At 37.5% G+C, this 17,965-nt stretch overlaps 1 protein-coding gene across 1 annotated transcript in view; it reads right to left on the bottom strand.

Moving 5' to 3' along the window:
- Nucleotides 1-89: 89 nt before the first annotated feature.
- The window catches only part of VMAC (vimentin type intermediate filament associated coiled-coil protein), a 52,923-nt gene continuing 35,047 nt past the window's right edge, over nucleotides 90-17,965 (bottom strand). Inside the window, exon 2 of the mRNA XM_044053823.1 lies at nucleotides 90-13,243. Within this exon, the coding sequence (XP_043909758.1) occupies nucleotides 12,886-13,243 (358 nt within the window). The 3' untranslated portion in view covers nucleotides 90-12,885. The remainder of the gene's footprint in view (nucleotides 13,244-17,965) is intronic.

Raw genomic sequence — 17,965 nt, 5'->3', positions numbered from 1 at the left:
ACAACAAGGAAACAGAATACAATGCCTACTGGCAGAAGAAGCAAAAATACAAAACATTCAAACAGGAAACCTTTATACACTCTTTGAGCTGATCTTGTGAGAAATTATTTTATTCTTAAATTACTAGACTACAGGTAAGGCAACAAGTACCATTTTTTTACTATCCAAGTAATAAGTAAAGTAAGGCAAAAGTACTAGTTTCATTTCAGTCTGGGTAAGAAGCAAATAGTAAGGCAGCATTCCTATGGTGGTTTGGACTCTTCTAAGATTGACATCTTTAAGATATTAGGTGCACAGAGTTTGGTCCAACAGTCTATTTAACACTAAAGGAATTCATAAACTATAAAATATCGATGCTAACAATAGCACATCTGCACAGGCACTGCACTGTCATACCTTGACTGTGACGCAAAGGGCAAAGAATACCCTTAACTATCAAGTGTCCTCATCCACCATAAACATCCAAAAGTGCCTTACTGCTTTTCAACACAGATTACAAATCGGGTCTATTGTTTCTTCATGCGGAGTTTTAGTTAAATGCTGCTGTACCAAGAGAATATTGCAGATGTACTGATCTCCAAGCAATTTGATTTTTAGGACTGTTTTGTTACTTTTAAATCAGTAATAAAGTGCAAGCCCAAGAATAACATTACATGGAAGCAGGAACCCACAAAGTCTGTACAAAAATAAAACACAAGTCCAATAAATGTCATTTGTAAATCTGCTGCTAGTCACTTTCGGAAACCCATTTATAAGGCTTGTTTCAACAGCAGCCAAGGTTGCATATCTTTAAAACAGGAGGTGCACTTGAATGACAAATGAAAATCAGCGATTCTCAGCAAATCTGACTCAAAAACAGTTACAAAATTTTGTGTGCTTCTGGTTAGTAACTCTTCAATCTTTTTCACTCTCAAGAATTACAATTACTTTGGGCCTTGTGAAAGGATCAATGGATTACAATTAGACTTACAGACGATCTACACAGAACATAGTCCGTGCTTTAAAACTGGTAAATATTTCCTTACTGAAACGTTCTTAACTGATTCCACAAGTTTCTGTGCAAAGAAAGCAGCATCTGTTGGTCTAAAGTGCTCAAATGGCAATCAAGCTTCTACATGTATAGCAATAAAAGTGTGTCAGTATATTATTGTAACAACATTTCAGAAACCTATCACAATAGGAATGCATTCTTTATGACAAAAGGAAACTCTTAATTGCTGTTTAACAGATGAAACGATTACATTTGCAGCTGAACATTTTTAAACAATCTTGCCCGTACAAGTGATGGCAATACAATATATTAAAATGCCAGTTTAGTGCTAGTCAACGGAAATATTTCAAAATATGAACATGCAGCAAGGAATCAACATCCAGTAAAGAAATTTTCCTTACAACATATTCTTTTGGATTAGAAAAAGTAAACTAACTGTTAGCTGCAGTAAACCATGCAGAAAGAGAAAAGTTTAGCATGAAGTTAAATGTGCATATTTTCACTATACATTAAAACATTGCTAACCAGGTCACATTCTTCAGCATCATGAAGTCAATCATCAAAGTAAGAGGTGTACTAGAGAGTTATGAAAACTGCCATGATCATCTTTACAAAGACAATCTACACCTTTAACTACAGTGCTGACCAAAATACACAATTTGTAATTCCCAACATCACTGACTTACAGTTTTTAAAAAATAAAATTCCATTTTATGAGCTGAAATTTTGGCAATTATACCACTGAATGCTCAACTTTGATTTCTGGCCACCATCATTTTTATTATAGAAAAAAAAAACAGTTTAAGCACAAAACACTGAATAATGTAATACATATGAGTGTTCTGGTTTAAAATGTTGAAATTTCATGAAATGTTGTGTTTTCTCACATGCAGACAATCATGATTCTGAAATTTACTGATATTTTCCCAAAAAATATGGAAAATGGGTATCCTTAATAAATCTATATCATGTTCTACATTTTGCATCAGCTTTATCCTCAGTGTGTATTTCTAGTCAGCTAACACATTTATGTTTAATTCTAATATTTATTTATTCCTCATTTTCCTTTTAACTTTTAGATAAAAAAATAAAAAACCATCTGTATCACACAGCTTTGACCTGTATATTGCTGCAACCAGGAGCTGTGAAACTTGTGTAAGGGGGAGTTAATGTCTTGTATTTTACAGCTCCTTGCCTTTGGTAGCAGCACCATCACCGCCATCCTCCAAAATGCCAAAGCACAAGAAACCCCACTATGCCATATATTTAAACCTTGGTAAGTAAGAATTTACAGCAGGGTAGGTATTCCCCAAAGACAGCCATGAGTTAAGTGGAGTACAATAAGTAAGCCGTCAGTCCCTTACTGACCCATTACAGCTGTATTGGCTTTATTACCACAACTATTTATTCTATTTGCAGGTGAGGATGTGTACCCTGAATGGTGCATGGGGTAGTTGTGATAATGTTGTATTAGTATACAGTAAAGCCTTCTGGGACTTCAGTACACTGCAACCAATACCTTTACATTACAGTGAACTGCGCTTGCTACTGTGCGGTATATATGTAAAATAACACAGTGTTCTGTATTATTTCTTAAGCAGCAAACTACAATCAGGAGAAATGCTTATTTTCTTACAACCAGACAATATTATTGTGATGAAGCCGGCTGAACGACAATGAAAAGTAACACAAAAACAGTTCTGCACATGCTTGTATACTGTGACAATTCTGTAGTTTAAAACAGTCAATCCTTGGTGCACATTTCCCTTCCCAACGGGATTAAAAATACAAAAATTACAAAGGATTGTTATACACACTCTTCTAATACACAGGAAATGAAGGATGCATGCTATCAGTGAACTCCAACAACAAAGGTAATACAAGGTATGTAACCATTACTTCTGGGGAAAAAAATCCACTATCAAAATAAATGGGTAACTAGAACATAGTTTTCAGGGCTCCAGGAGTACAACGGCTCATCTAACAGATAATAGGATGTTTGAGGAAATATGTAGCAGATGCAAGGTATTTAAAGTTTCAAATGGAATAAATGGATTATGAAGTTTTTTTGTTTTTGCTTTTTGTAAACATCACAACGCAGATTTATAGTGGTATAATTAGGCAGGAAGTCCTTTTCTGGCATTGGGCTGCATTTGTATGCACATAATGTTACAACTCTTCTTGGTTATCAAAAATAAATTCTACACAAAACCTTTAAAGAATCTCTCTTAATAAGACAGTTGAAAGTACTGCAATTCTACTGCCACAGAAACATGCAAGTTTTTTTATGCAATATTTACACAGAGAAAATAGTTCTCTTTATACCTTTGTTTACAAATGAAGTATTTTCTGTACAAAAAGAAAGCAGTGAAAATATCCTCCTATAAAATATTGGGTTGTAGTCTACACTTCTTGACATAAATAAACTGAATAGCCTCTGCTTGCCTGAAGCAGTTACTGTACGTGACAGAAAGCATTAGAAATATCTGTAAAAGTTGGTTTATAGCTTGTCACTTAATGCCAGTTAGTAAAGCCCCAGCTTCTCAGATCATCTTCTGCAATGCATGCAGAAAGATATGCTCGCTCTCTAGAAAACAGGCAAACAATATCTCTTCAGGCTAATTTATATAAGGGCACTTAGAAATTTTACTAGAAGAACTTGAGATCACTGCATACTCCAGTAGTGCAAACACTGCTAGAAGTGTATGCAAATCATACTAACAAGAAAAATAAACCCAGTTTAGGATATCTGCCTCTAAGCAGCAGTGAAGAACTAACCGCAATGAAGAAAATGATAGTAGCATCCCAGTCCGGGATGTGACTGCGGTTTTCATTACCTTTCCTTCCGTATCAAGTATAGGGAACACACACAAATACTCATACACAGCCCCTTCTGAGTGTGTATCGATGTATATTTAACTACTCCAATGAAAAAGACCCCTATTTTTTTGAGGTTTCTAAAGTGCAGCGTGCACCGCTTTACCTGGGAAGTGACCTGCTGTGGCTGCACACAAGTAAGGATGCAGCATAAATGTCAGTTGCATATTAAGTATAATCTTATCAATTAAAAGCACTTTTTAAATAAATCCTCCACTGAAGTGTTTACATAAACTACAGCCACAAAGTTACAAAGTAATGGTTGCAAAGCCCCTGCTTGTTCTACTACACACACTGAAAAGTTCTCTCTCTAAATATATGTATCCTTATGCAAGTGTTGTCAGTGAAAACTGAGAAAACTTGTACCATTTGTCATATTTCCACTATCACTATGGCAGGAAGATTAAACAAATTCACTCCTATTTAATGCATGATTGAGTTATTTGTGGGTTTTCTCATGCTAAAACAACCACCTCAATGTACAGACCACCAAACTCTGTGACTAAGACAACTACCATATTGCTAATCTAAGCTAGTTCTGAAAGATCATGGTAAAAACAATTATGTTCACTACTACAGTATAAACTTTGAACCTGTACATTTTTTTGTTCTCTCTGAGATATTTTCACAGTCAGACTCTGCATCCATTCTGATATTATTTATATTTATGACTAACATTTTAACAAATGTATTTCAAGGTCTTTGGGCAAAAAGTAGAGATGACTGAATATGGTTCCAGATGCATTTGCTCTTATAAGCATGCTGCATTATTTCTGGGAGATTTTTAAAAATGTTTGCAGCTAATTGCAATTCCTTCCATACTCATTAGAAGAAATATTACCCACAGAGGTTTTTAATAACTGTGCCCCGTCTTTACACAATACTTGCAATATAACTTTTATTATGGAACACTATCGCACACAACTATGTTTATGTTGCTTAGCTCTAATATGAAAGTCTCGCAGATAATACCCGAGTGTGACATCAAAGCAATAGGAAGCAGTGAGACAGTAATAAACACGTATGAACAATAAGAGTTTAAGTTTTAGATTATTCATTCGATGATCAAGCATGCAGTATTTTGCTAGACAAGAGTGTGCTTACTCCCTAGATACAAATAAAGGTGGTAGCAAATCGCATCCTTTTTTATAAATATACACAGAATCCTCTGAGCTGCGTAAATTTGGGAAAAAGAAGAAATCCTGGGATTACTAGCTACTGAAAATGTTAATTATGAATTAAGCAAAACTATTGTGCTTTTTCCCCAATTTTGTAATATGATACAAACCAAAAGGTATGAATGTATGCAAGAATTATACACTGACAACTGACTCAAAGTCAAACTCTTTAACACAACCTCAATTACATCAAGATGGAAATGAAGTGGAATACAAATGCTCTATAAAGTTGAGAATGCATTGGTATTTTTATTATACTTATTATGCCTTTGTAATTTGTCCTGCAGTAGGTTGTGACTGAACATGTCACAAATAAAAGCAATGCTATGGAAAATAGCACTGTTCAAAAAAATCTAGTCACGTGATTTCAAGTTCCACTTCTGCTAGCTATAATGAACCTCTACAAAACCCACACTCTCCTCACAACTTCTGCAGCATTAAGGCTAATCTATAAGCTTACCCACTTATCTAAGACCCCTACATATAGCACCAAATTACTGCACTAAGAAATTGAGATGAATATACTGAAACACCCCCTGAGAGCTGTGCATCTCTTTAATGTTGCATAGTAGAAGACCAGAGACAAACTTCAGAAATAAATGGCCAACACTAACACTAATTTGTGCTATGGATCTCAGAATATTGAATTAAAAAGAATCAAAACTTCAATGGGAGATGCTTTTGATTCTTTGGTCAACTGAAGAATGTTTTTCTCCTCTCCTATTTGGTGACTTGTAAATGGGTCTTGGACATTCATACAGAAATCATTTGATCAAAATTTTGCTTCTGCTGTAAAGAAGCAAGATCCCTCCCTTTTGCTCAAATATAATCAATTACAAGCACTTTAGGCAAAAGGTGATTTCTCTTGTTACAAAATGTTGACCAACTTTTTTTCATACACAGTTGGTCCTGCATAGATGTTCAACTCAACTTAAAAACACAAAAGTAGCAGAAGATAGTTAAAAATGTTTTTTTTTCAACTTACAGGTTCATATGACAGATTTTGTGAAAACCCATGCTGAATGTATAAATTAATTTTACGTAGTTTTCTTTATAAAGGATAAACTGAATTGATTACATTATCTACGATGTTATCAATTTATCTAAAACTACTGCTGTATCTTGTTTACTTGCATTGTAACTACTTCACACTAGCGCTAATGGTAGTAATATGGAGAAAAGGTCCTGAGATGATAGAAACCTTGGCTGATAGTTTCAAAACCTAGACACTGCCATACCTAAAGGTTTACCTCATCAGTAATGACAGTTACTTGACTATTCTCAAACTGTGACAAAAATTTCATCAAGCTTACCAGCTGTATTAACCCTCATGTTACCCATTAACTGTAAAACAGTCATCTATTTTGATACCCTCCTTATTCTTTACAATTAACCAGTTAAGAAAGCAGCTAAAATTTATACTTCCTTGGCATCTGTAAACCAGCCCCATGATGTTTCTTCTTTATTTTCTTGTTGAGTGCTTGAAGAATATATTTAAATAGTATCAAGGCATCATGAGAGATGTGTACATTTCCTCTGGAAAAACATAAATGTTTCAGAGCACTGGCTTAAGAATGCAAAATGATGCAAAGTTCATCTTCTGTATAAACTTTGTTATAGAGAGACAAGGACTGGTTCAAACATCAAGCAAAATAAAAATGCAATAGCACTAGTACTGCATTCTGTAGACAATGTGCATTCTGCAGAACTGAACTTTGAACATTATCAAAACTGGAAAGCAGACAAAGTGCTGAAATTAATTAAATTTATTCTAGTCACACAACAGTATGCAAGGTACCCATGCAATTGCATGTCATAGCAGTACTGGTGACAGTTCCGTGGGAAGAGCTGATGTATATGCTCGTTAGCATGTCCTATGATCTACTTCATAGGCAATTACTAGGCTAACAACCACAGGGAGCCTTTTAAAGATTTGCCCTACTTCTCTAAGGAGAGAATCAAACCCTGTTCCTTGTGTCTATATGGTAAACACCTTAACCATAAGGCCACCCTCCAATAAGAGTCTATTTTATGGAAATTTCACAGCTGTTCTTCTGGTTTGCCTGGCTGACATTAAGAAATTATAAATAGTTGCTAGTCAAAAATAATGAATCATTCTGCATATTGTTTTCAGGGCTAGGGGTACTCCATGCAGCTTAAAATGTTCTACCTTCTTACTGTACTGCTATCCAGAGTCACCATATTCTGAGATAGTCATAACATTTTATTTTGACTGAGCTAAGTTACCTGAGGTATAAATGTAGCAGAACAAATGTGCATACCCGGACTACTATTATAAATCATGTGGTATGGTCACAGTGCTCTTCCATATAACAGAACAAGAGGAGAGAGACCACTAAAATTGAAAGTGTCCAGCAGTAACAAAGCTACAAGCCTAGCAGACAGGTTTGCTAAGAATGGTAACCATCCTTCTTGGACTGTACTATTTAAACTTATTTAGTAATGTATTAAATCAATAATGCTAAATATTGAGAAAGAAAAATTTACAGCTCTTTACTTTGCATCAAATATACATGAAGTATTCTCATCAGACAGGCAGTTTTGTCTACAAATGAGGAAAATTATATTCCCTTATTAAACAAAATCTTATATAATTTACCTCATTGCCAAAAGTTCAGAAAGATCAGAAAAATAGCACAGACTGACAGGGAAACAGATCAGGGAGTTAGCAAGACAATAAAGTTAAACTCCTTGTCGATCACTGACCTACTTAGTATAAAAAGGCAAAAGAAGAGTTGAACAAGATGAAACTAACTCTCAAGGTTTACATATATGCAGTTGGCACGCACATCTGTGGAGGCTCACTTATCACTGCTTAGAACTCTTCAAGAAAAGTAATCTATTAAAAAGCCTTGATCTCCGTAATGCAACTAAAATGCTGCAATAAAACAAACCACCAATATTTTCTAATTCACAGGTCTGTGCCAATGCTCAATTGTCTGTGAAATCGGTAAACTAATTTTATCTGAAAACCTACAAAATGCCTGAATATTAACCCCCCCCCCCCCCCCCCGTAGGCATTGCCAACAATTTATCTGGTTATTTTATTCAGGTAATCTACTACTATACACCAGGCTTTTAGGCACTCTACAGCATGAGCAACTCAGACATACAAGAAATTTAAATCTGTGAATGGCTGACCACACAATATGCAAACAAGGGTGGAAGGAATTCAGATAAAGATTTTCACGTATCTACTTCTCCGTCTACATTGCTGCCTGTTGCTCTCTGTAGTTCACTGAAATCCTGAAAGACTGCCTGCATGTTGCTCTCTCCAACCTGTAACATTGCTAACACAGCTCTTAATATTTAAAGTAGTTTGACTGTACTGCTAACAATTCACTGACAAACCGGCTCTGTTCATGCCATGCACAAATGTGACATTGTTAAGAAAGAAAACTAACTGTGTATCGGAATGCTGTTCTTCCAAACCCCTCCCACTGCTGAAGCAGAGTTGAAAATATGTTCTACCAAAAAAACATAATTTACTAAATATGGAATAAACGGCATAACCTAGTGATTTCTACTCAAAATCAGGGTATTTTTTCGGTTTACCTTTACATCGTCGATCCCAATATGGACGAAACAGCTTCTGCGAATATCGAAGTGCGAACGTCTCCAATGTCGAATTCCGAATAAGCGAACGACAAAACCTCGACCCTATTTGACCCATGGTAGCACTGGAGTGGAGGTGTGGCGCAGCCGGAAATGTTGAAATTAAACATATTTTCGACATTTAAAATTTTTTGCGGTTTTGGTTCGCTTAAATAAGTCGATTAAGTGGCCGGTCGAAGAAGTGTGAGCGACGTAAAGGTAAACCTATTTTTTTCAGACAACCATGTTTTAAATTGCTAACTTGTTAATATAAAATGATACACGGATGCATGCTGGTCACTGCAAACACACACCGCTTTTATTTTATAAAACAAAGCAGCACTTTCTTCCTGAATGTCATGAAAGACTTCATCGGATGCTGCAAAGTAAAAAACACAGGAAATTTAAAAGCTAGGGAACAATCACATGACTTCCTGCAGTTCATTTCTTAAAGTGACACTGTAATAGTATGCTAAACCATTCAAAAAAATAGCATGGCAATTTCCAAACTAAATAAGCATTCAAAATTCAAACATAAAATCATGTAATAAGAAAATCATAAAACACTTTTCTTTAAATTGTAGTTTCATCGCCTGTAAGCTTTTAGGTTTAATAAACGGGTGATAGATGAAACAGTGCTGAGGAAGAAATCATGGAAGTGGTGACCAATGAAACAATTGACTGTGACAGAACTATTTCAAGTGGTGACCAAAAGAATAGGTGACTTTAATGTATTTAATTTTAGTTCCTATAATATTAAAATTGCACAGTAAATGGTGTGTGTTTGCAGTGACTACCTGTTTTATCAGTTTAACTACTTAATACGCTAGCTCTTTTTTCTAAGTCCAGGCTTTTGCAGCAAGTATTTTCTAAGAACTCCAACTCTGTGACAACTTTTTTTGACCTGTTATCACCCATGTGGAAGGTACAATTAATAGTGACTGTGAAGAATCCTCTAAAATGGTGGCAATGCATTATGGTGGCTTTGTTTCCCCTTTTTCCCTCAAATATGGCACATATGTTGGTAATGTATGCTCCGCTCCATGGGGTGTTTAGTCTTCTTTTGCTGTGTTATTAATCCTGTACTATGACAAAACAAGTAGTGGAAGGTGCTTGTCTGACGACAGTAACTCTGACCAAGAGGTTTCATTCTATTACCATAGTACTAGTGAGCAGTAATACTGAAACCTTCATCACATACATAGCACATCTCAGCAGTATCGCTATACAACATTATGCAGTAACATGTTTTAAACCAAAGCATCATTCATGATGCTGGGAATCTGCACAGAAGTTCTCTTACTCCTGAAGTTGCAAAAAACAGTGCACTTCAGGCTCAAAAAAAGGTCCATACAGAACGCAATGTTCACAGCAGCCATGCATCCACAATGCCATTAAAGGTTACTGTTTTTGACTTCGACCTATTTTTAAGCCAATTATTAATATTGGCCACCTACCTTCTAAGCTCACAAAGTTGTAGCCCTATGATTGATATGCAGTGCAAAACACGCATAATCCTCCAATAGAAAAGGTTGATTAAGCACCCCAAAACTTACAGTAAACAAGTACAACCTCCAAAACAATCTACAGTAAAGCGAAACAAAAGGTCAAAGGTATTGTCCAGCAAATGGTACTAATTAGCTTGAGTAATACATTCATACTTATCCAATGACCACTACTTCTGCTTTATATAACATGAATGTAACAAGTTGAAGAAAACTCTAGAAGAGCAACAGCAGAAGTCTGCAAAATTACAGAGTGTTTTCAAGAGTATATTTTTTTCCTCTCTCACTTCAGAAGAAATCAACATGTACCTTATTATACTATCAAACTGAACTTTTAACATTTTTGCTTTGTAAGGTGATGACTAAACATTGTTAAATTCTCATACCATTTACTGCAACTGTCAATCTTTTTCAAAGAGAGTAGACATGTACTTTACATGACTGGTGCATTTAAATTTGAGACTTAATATATCTGATGGTACTAGCACAAGTTCCCTATAGTAAACGCACGTCCGTCTAATGTGGCATTTTGTTTGTCCTTATGGTGTATGCTGCAATGGAGAATACATTTTAAAACTTATCTTGATTCTGGAATTAAACAAATGCAGAACAACAAAAACAGAATGGTAATTTACAAGGCATATGTTATTAACCTACTGCAAGTACCTGCTATAATGGTAAACACTGTTGCTTTAAGTAACTATCTCTGAGGTTCTTTTGTCGATTTTAAAGAGTAAGAATGCTTATACTTCTGCCATAACTGTTTATGAAACTGTATCAATCAGTATGCATGAATGACATGTTGTAACCAATAACAAGTCTCCAGGAAAAGAACAAACTTCAGAATCTAAGTAACTGAAGGGAGCTTATACTTCATTTTCTCTATCAGTTAACTTACAATTGCAAAAAGGAATGCAGAGAGGGAAGCATTTTGTTTTCAAGGTATGTCAAAATGGCCGACACAGTACCATTAGAGAGATCCTCAGTGAACTACACCCAGATAAAGCAATGTATTTTTATCTACTGGTGGTATGCAGGTGATGTGAAGGGAAGTATATTTAGAAAATGTGTGGGTATTATAGCCTCTCCATAAGGGAGGGTGGGGTTGGTGGAAACAAAATTGAAAAGCCCTGAAGAATTTTTTTTTTGGGGGTGGGGGTGGGGTATGGGAGGTTCTGCTGAGAAACTCTCTGGCCAATAATGTGTGACTGATGCTTTCCAAATCCATCACACACAGATAATCTGAATGTTATTTTGTTTTGGGTTACCATCATTTCAGTTTGATAAAAATATACATAATGTCTCCCATACGCAAGTTAAACTGACATGTTTTTGTAAAACTGGGTTTTAAGAAAAATTAATTTGTTCATCTGTTCAGGAATCTATACAAATGTAGATATTTTCATTTAAAAAAAAATCTCCAAAGTTCTAATTAATGACAAACTATTTACCTGTTGTAACTTTCGTTAACTGGGAAAGCCCCACTAGGTACAAGTGGGTTTTAAGAAGTGACCCGGAACATTTGATTTGGTTAGTTAGCTGTTAGATGGCTGGTGTAAAGTGTGAGAGACCACTTTGCCACCTTTAATTTCTATTCAGCTATGGTAAAACACTATCACGGTGAGACCATCATTTGTTTTTCATGAAAAATAGGGGGAAAAAATTGCAAATCAGCTATACACAGCATTAATATTTAACCTGTAAGCAACTCTGCGAGTCAAAGAAACAGTAGAGACAGTAACTCGGCAAAATGAAATTAAGCTAGCAGCCATTTCAGGCTGAAAGGTGAACTCGTACAATCTCATAACTCCATGACTTAACTTAAATGCAATCTGGCTGATTAGTGTTTAGCTTGCACACATTCACAACTATTGATTACACATCTAGGAACTGCCACTTTTCAGCATAAAAGCTGCAAATGGACTATTTAATATGCAGTAGTGGTACTACATGATACGTATATGCTTACATTAAATTAGGAAAAAGGCAGGGACATGGATAACATTTTCAAAAACAACCAATAATGTTTGACTTCCACTAATGTTTCCCTTCTATTTGACTTTGTTGAGGATGCAAAACATCACATTTTGCTTTTCTGAGCAGCACATAAGATGTGTTTTTAAAATTAATAGGTGTACGAGTGTGCCCGTGTAAAAGAGGAAAAAGCATCAAAGTGCAGTCTCTCTCTCTCATGTAGCTGCAAAATATAAGTTTGAAAAAAAAAAAAAAGACCCTCATTGCTGAGGACTGACCCTCAATGCTGAGGATTGATTCCATATCTTTCCATTTGTTTTCCATGATCTCCGCTTAGAAAATTTAAGAAAGAAAAAACATCAACAGCAGTTTACTGGTAAAGTATCCAAATGACCATGTTCCCCCAAATGAACACGATTTTCAGGAAAAAAAGGTTAAAGTATCATCTTTGGTGAATTTCAGAAATCAATATGAACTTTTCAAAGTTTACAATTTTCCTCTAAGCCTATACTAAACGACGGCACAAGTGACGGTGCTTAGCAGATACCCCGTGGTCAAATATTTTTTAAAACATGTATTGCATCAGTTTTACAGGCTTCCTAAGTCCCTGCCATTTCTGGCACAACTCCTACAACAAGGTTTAGTGCTTTAATTGATTGTATTGTTTTAATTACCTGCAGTTTTTACATTACTGCACACTAACTTTAAACAACAGGCACTCTCATTTCTAACTGGCTTATGGGTTTCATACTGTGGTTCCAAATATTGTCTCATCCAGGTCCTGGTCTTCAGTGTCATCTTCACTGAGAGAGAAATCTCTGTTGTTTGACATAATGTTCAAGCTGCAGTTTGTGCCCAGAAATCCATCCTGAAGGGAGGAAACTGTATCCATTTCAGTTCCAGGGATGTCACCTAATCTTTCTGCTTCAGCCATGTAGGATAGAAGGTTGTCTAGCAGAGGCCTGCTCTTGCAAATTTTTTTCAGTAAATGACTTTGATGTCGTAGCTGTGAAATCACTCCATCTTTTTCCTTAATTATATTCTGCAACTTCAGAACATCATCTTCTGTTTCACAAAGTTTCTGCTGTAGACTAGCAATCTCCCTACAAAACAAATGCATGAATCAAAAAGAGCTACATAACACATAATTTAATAAATATCTGAAATAATAACACACATTTCAATAACGAAACCTCTGTTTAAAAGCAGTTTACAGTAAATTTCTTCCCTTCATTTTTATTAAGACAGAAACAAGGGCAGGATGGCTTAAAGTATTTGCATTCTCAGAATATGTACTGGTTTACGCTACTTCACTAATTCTTTACAACAATGCATCTAACAAAAATGTTTACAAAGTTTTTTACAAATCTTCTTTCCCCTCACTGAAAGAACTGAGCATGCAACTTTTCACCTGTGAAATTGGCAACTAACTGAAATCTGACAAGCAAGTAATGAATCTTATCCCGAGTAAACTGACATTCAGCAGGTTGTACAGGACAAAGTCATTTCTCAGATTCTACTGCTACTACTTACCCCCATCTTCACTATAGTCAGTCAACCTTGTTACAAGTCTTCTTTCCATCCACCACAAATGTAAGCAACTCTACAAAGTGATAGCCCACTTTGCTGCTGGTAGAATGGCGGAAGTCACCCCTGTGTGTCCTCATGTGATCTTCATTTTCTTATGGCACTGATTCAACTGAAATTTGCTCACTATATTCTTTATGGTGCTAAGTATCACTCCTTGTTGAACACTATTACATGGAGAACCACTCCTACAAACTTACATCTTCTACTGACAAACCTGTAACTGTACCTTTAGCAAAAAAGAAAAGCGGTGATTCATACTAAAGTTCTCATATCATCTTCCTCCTAAACTCTGGTATTTATCTAACGAAGAGGTTAAAAAAACTCCTCAGGTTGAATTGGATGTATAACTGCAACATCATTTAGTTCTTTGGCTATAACTTTAGCTGGCTTGTCTTTCTCCTTACACATCGTTATAATGTCATGAACACTCTAATGTTCAGTGTTATGAAATTCATACTCTGCACCTCATTAGGCTACTTAAGAGTTTGCTTACTATATCACCCAGGGGCATATATGTAATGCTTGAACCATAAAGCTAACGTTTTTTCAAAAGTATAAGATTCTTGGTATGTTGTATATTTAATGGCAAAGAGTTCCAGTGGTTCCCTGATCTATGATGAAAAAATTAACTTAATTTGTGTTCTAGCTTGTGGTATGTTAATCCATAAATTAATATTCCTAGTAGGAATAATCTAATGTAATATAGGAAATATCCAGGGATGCAGCCACAGTTTCCTCAGTTAAGCTTTTACAGACCAAGATTAAATCACATCTTAATAATGTACAATCAAGTAGATGTTCATCGTGTTACACTGCTGCAGTCATTACACTTGGGTTATCCTGCCGTCAGGTGGTTCCCCAGTCGGCCTGAGTTCCAAAGTCTTGGTCCAGCATCGGTTGCTGTCACCTCCTCCCTGACGTCAGTGCAACAGGGGTATATAAGATGCAGCCGACGCCATTTTCTTCAGTCTTTCTTGCCGCGCGGCGGTGCCCAAAGCAAAAGCAGTTCGCAAGTGCCGGTCGGCCGTCTCCTGAGATTTTCATTCCGAATCCAGAACCAAAGTCTTCTACAAAGCTAAGTACCCCGTTGGGGAAACTTTTTCTTGCCTCAGACCGAGGTCAGTAAAAGTTAATAACTGTATTTCTTGTGGGAAGCAAATACCTCATAAGGATTTCCATTCCTATTGTATTCCATGCCTAGGCTCTGACCACAACGTCAGTGGTTGTCGGTTTTGTGCTAGGTTTAACAAGCGCACTATTAAATGTCGGTTTGATTTTGCCTGACATTATTTTGGTAGAAAATTCAATTATACCATGCCGTCGGAACTTCCGACGACCGGAATACACAAAAAGCGCAAAGACAAGGATAGGTATCCGAGGCCCAAAACTGACGACGAAGCCTATTCTAGGCCAGTCGCCAGTTCTCCAGTTTTCAGCGAGGCGCCTTCGCAGCTCCTGACGACCGCTTCTGTAGAACCACAAGCCGCATCTGACTCCCACGTGGAGATGGCTGGGCCTTCGGACGCACAAGTTCTTCTGCCTACCGAGACTAACATTTCAGAGGGATCCGGAGGAGCTGAGCAAGCCACAGCTACAGAGGGTGTCTTCAGACCTACTCAGTTAAGCATTAAACCCTCAGCTAAGTCTAAGCCTCCTTTAAAGTCAAAGAAACAAATACAGCATTCTCCAGGACAGGCCTCCATGCCTAAGAAACAAATGCTCAACATGGCCAAAGACCTAATCACTCTGATCAGGGGGTCCCATCCCCCTCCTGATAAAAGGCCTAGACAGGATGCAGACTATGACTCATCCGACCAGGTGGCCATCTCTTCTGATTCATCCACAGACCTAGGATACTCCTTACCCCCTTATGAGGATTCTGATGCTGAGGAATCTATTCCATCAGCCTCTCCGCCTGAGGACTACTCCTTTGGGGAAACCCTACATACCATGAGGGAGCATTTCGACTGGGAAGGCCAGGATTATTCAGAATCCAAGAAAAGGCTCAGAGACTTCCTTTTATTACCTCAACACAGACCCCTTGCTATTCCGCCAGTGTTAGATATTGTGGATGATGTGTATACTGAATCCAGCTTAAATCCTGATTCCTTACCTCCAGCCCCTGTTAAACCTGACAGATACTACAGAGTCCCTGACTCACATAAATTTCTGTATAAAAGCCCTGTAGCTGACCCTGAAACTATTTCTCAGGGACCTAAAGGAGTTGAGGTCTCCTCAGCCAAGAATCCAGTTCCTTCTGACAGAGATTCCAGAGCATTAGACAGATGGGGAAAGAAAGTATATACGTCTGCAACTTTAGCAATGAGAGCCTTAAATAGCCAGTTTCACATGTTAAAATATCAGCAATTTTTACTGTCTCAGTTAAAACAAAAAATGCTTCCAGAATCAGATCCTCCTAATTTTAAAGAAATGCCGGATTTATTGCATGCAGCTGAACAAGTGGGAAAGCATACTTTGCAATGTGGTTTTGATTCTCTAGAGGCCTCCTGCAGAGCAGCAGTTACAGGCTCTGTTATTAGAAGACATGCTTGGTTAAAAGAACATACGTTACCAGATCATGTTAAAGCAAAATTATTGGATGCACCTTTGCAGCAGGATGTGTTATTTGGAGTCAAGGCAGAAGAGATACTAAAGAAAATGGAGGATAAGGCAAAATCTATGCAAACGGTGAAGGATTTCTTACAGGTTCAGCCTCCTAGATTTAGCAGAAACTGGCCAACTAAGAATTGGTCCTTTCCAATTACAGACAGACCTCAAAGGGGAAGATACAGACGTCCAAGAGGTAGAGGTCAAACACAAGGTACTTACAGGCCTCGACAATGGGCTGCATCAGGCCAGAAAGAAGGGGAAGACAGGCCCCAACCATATAAAAAACAGCTCCAATGACTTCCCACTACAGCTGCCAAACAAATCCTTATTGGCAGCCCCCTTGGGAGGAAAACTGGCACTCTTCTACCACAACTGGCAAATGATCACCAAAGACAAATGGGTTCTCAACATTGTATTTCAGGGTTACAGGTTCCACTTTCACACTCTGCCAAGGTTAAAAGGAATGCCAAATCTGCCACAAAATCAATGGACAGAGGCTCAAAAACAAATTACAGCACTCATGGAGATGAGAGCTATTCAAAAGGTACCATCACAGGAGCAAGGACAAGGATTTTACTCAAGACTCTTTCTGGTACCCAGAAAGGACAAAGCCTGGAGGCCCATTCTGGATCTTTCATCTCTAAACACTTACCTGGATGTTCCGAAATTCAAAATGTTGACATTACAGCAGCTTCTTCCCATGCTGGGCAAGAAAGCTTGGCTCGTGACTTTGGACCTCAAGGAGGCATACCTGCATGTCCCTGTCAGACAAAACTGCAGAAGATGCCTCAGATTCATAGCTGGTTCAATGCACCACCAATTCTCTGCACTGCCCTTTGGCTTATCTACTGCGCCCAGGGTCTTCACAAAGTGCCTGGCACCAGTAATTGCATTTTGCAGACGGAAAGGAATTCAAATTTACCCGTACCTGGACGACTGCCTGATTCAAGCAGAGAGCAAGGACATTCTTCTAAAGCATCTGGTGTTTGTAAAAAGTTATTAAGTTGCCTGGGGTACACAGTAAACGAAAAGAAATCAAAACTAGTGCCCTCACAAGATATTATATTCCTGGGTGCCAGATTGAACACAACGGCCCAGATGGCTTATCTCATGCCAGACAAACAAGGACAACTGACTCAATACTTTCAATTGAAGGCAACAAAGACCCAACTCCCTGCAAGAAAAATTCTGCAGGCCTTGGGTTACATGGCATCTTGCCTACTACTAATTCCATATGCCAGACTGCATATGAGGAAACTACAATGGTACCTAAAGAATGTATGGTCTCAACACTGTCAAAGTTTGGAAACAGTTATATCACTAATCCCTTGCCTTCAACAGGAGTTTCAATGGTGGGCTCAAGCTTGTCACCTCAACAAGGGACAGCCTTTTACACAACCCACAGCCAGGCAAACACTGACAACAGATGCATCGGATTACGCCTGGGGAGCACACATGGCAGGCAAATGTATTCAGGGCACGTGGCCCGCAGAACAAAGGCATCTTCACATCAATCAAAAAGAGATGCTAGCTGTACAAAATGCCCTTATAGCTTTCAAGGACCTGCTGCATCCAGGACAACTACTACTAAAGACAGACAACACCACAGTTATGTGGTACATAAA

The sequence above is a fragment of the Protopterus annectens genome, chromosome 13.part0 (assembly GCF_019279795.1).
Source record: "Protopterus annectens isolate FY-2018-M chromosome 13.part0, PAN1.0, whole genome shotgun sequence".
Taxonomy (NCBI): domain Eukaryota; kingdom Metazoa; phylum Chordata; order Ceratodontiformes; family Protopteridae; genus Protopterus; species Protopterus annectens.
The sequence above is the reverse complement of the archived record's forward strand: the minus strand, read 5'-3'. Positions and strand labels throughout refer to the sequence as shown.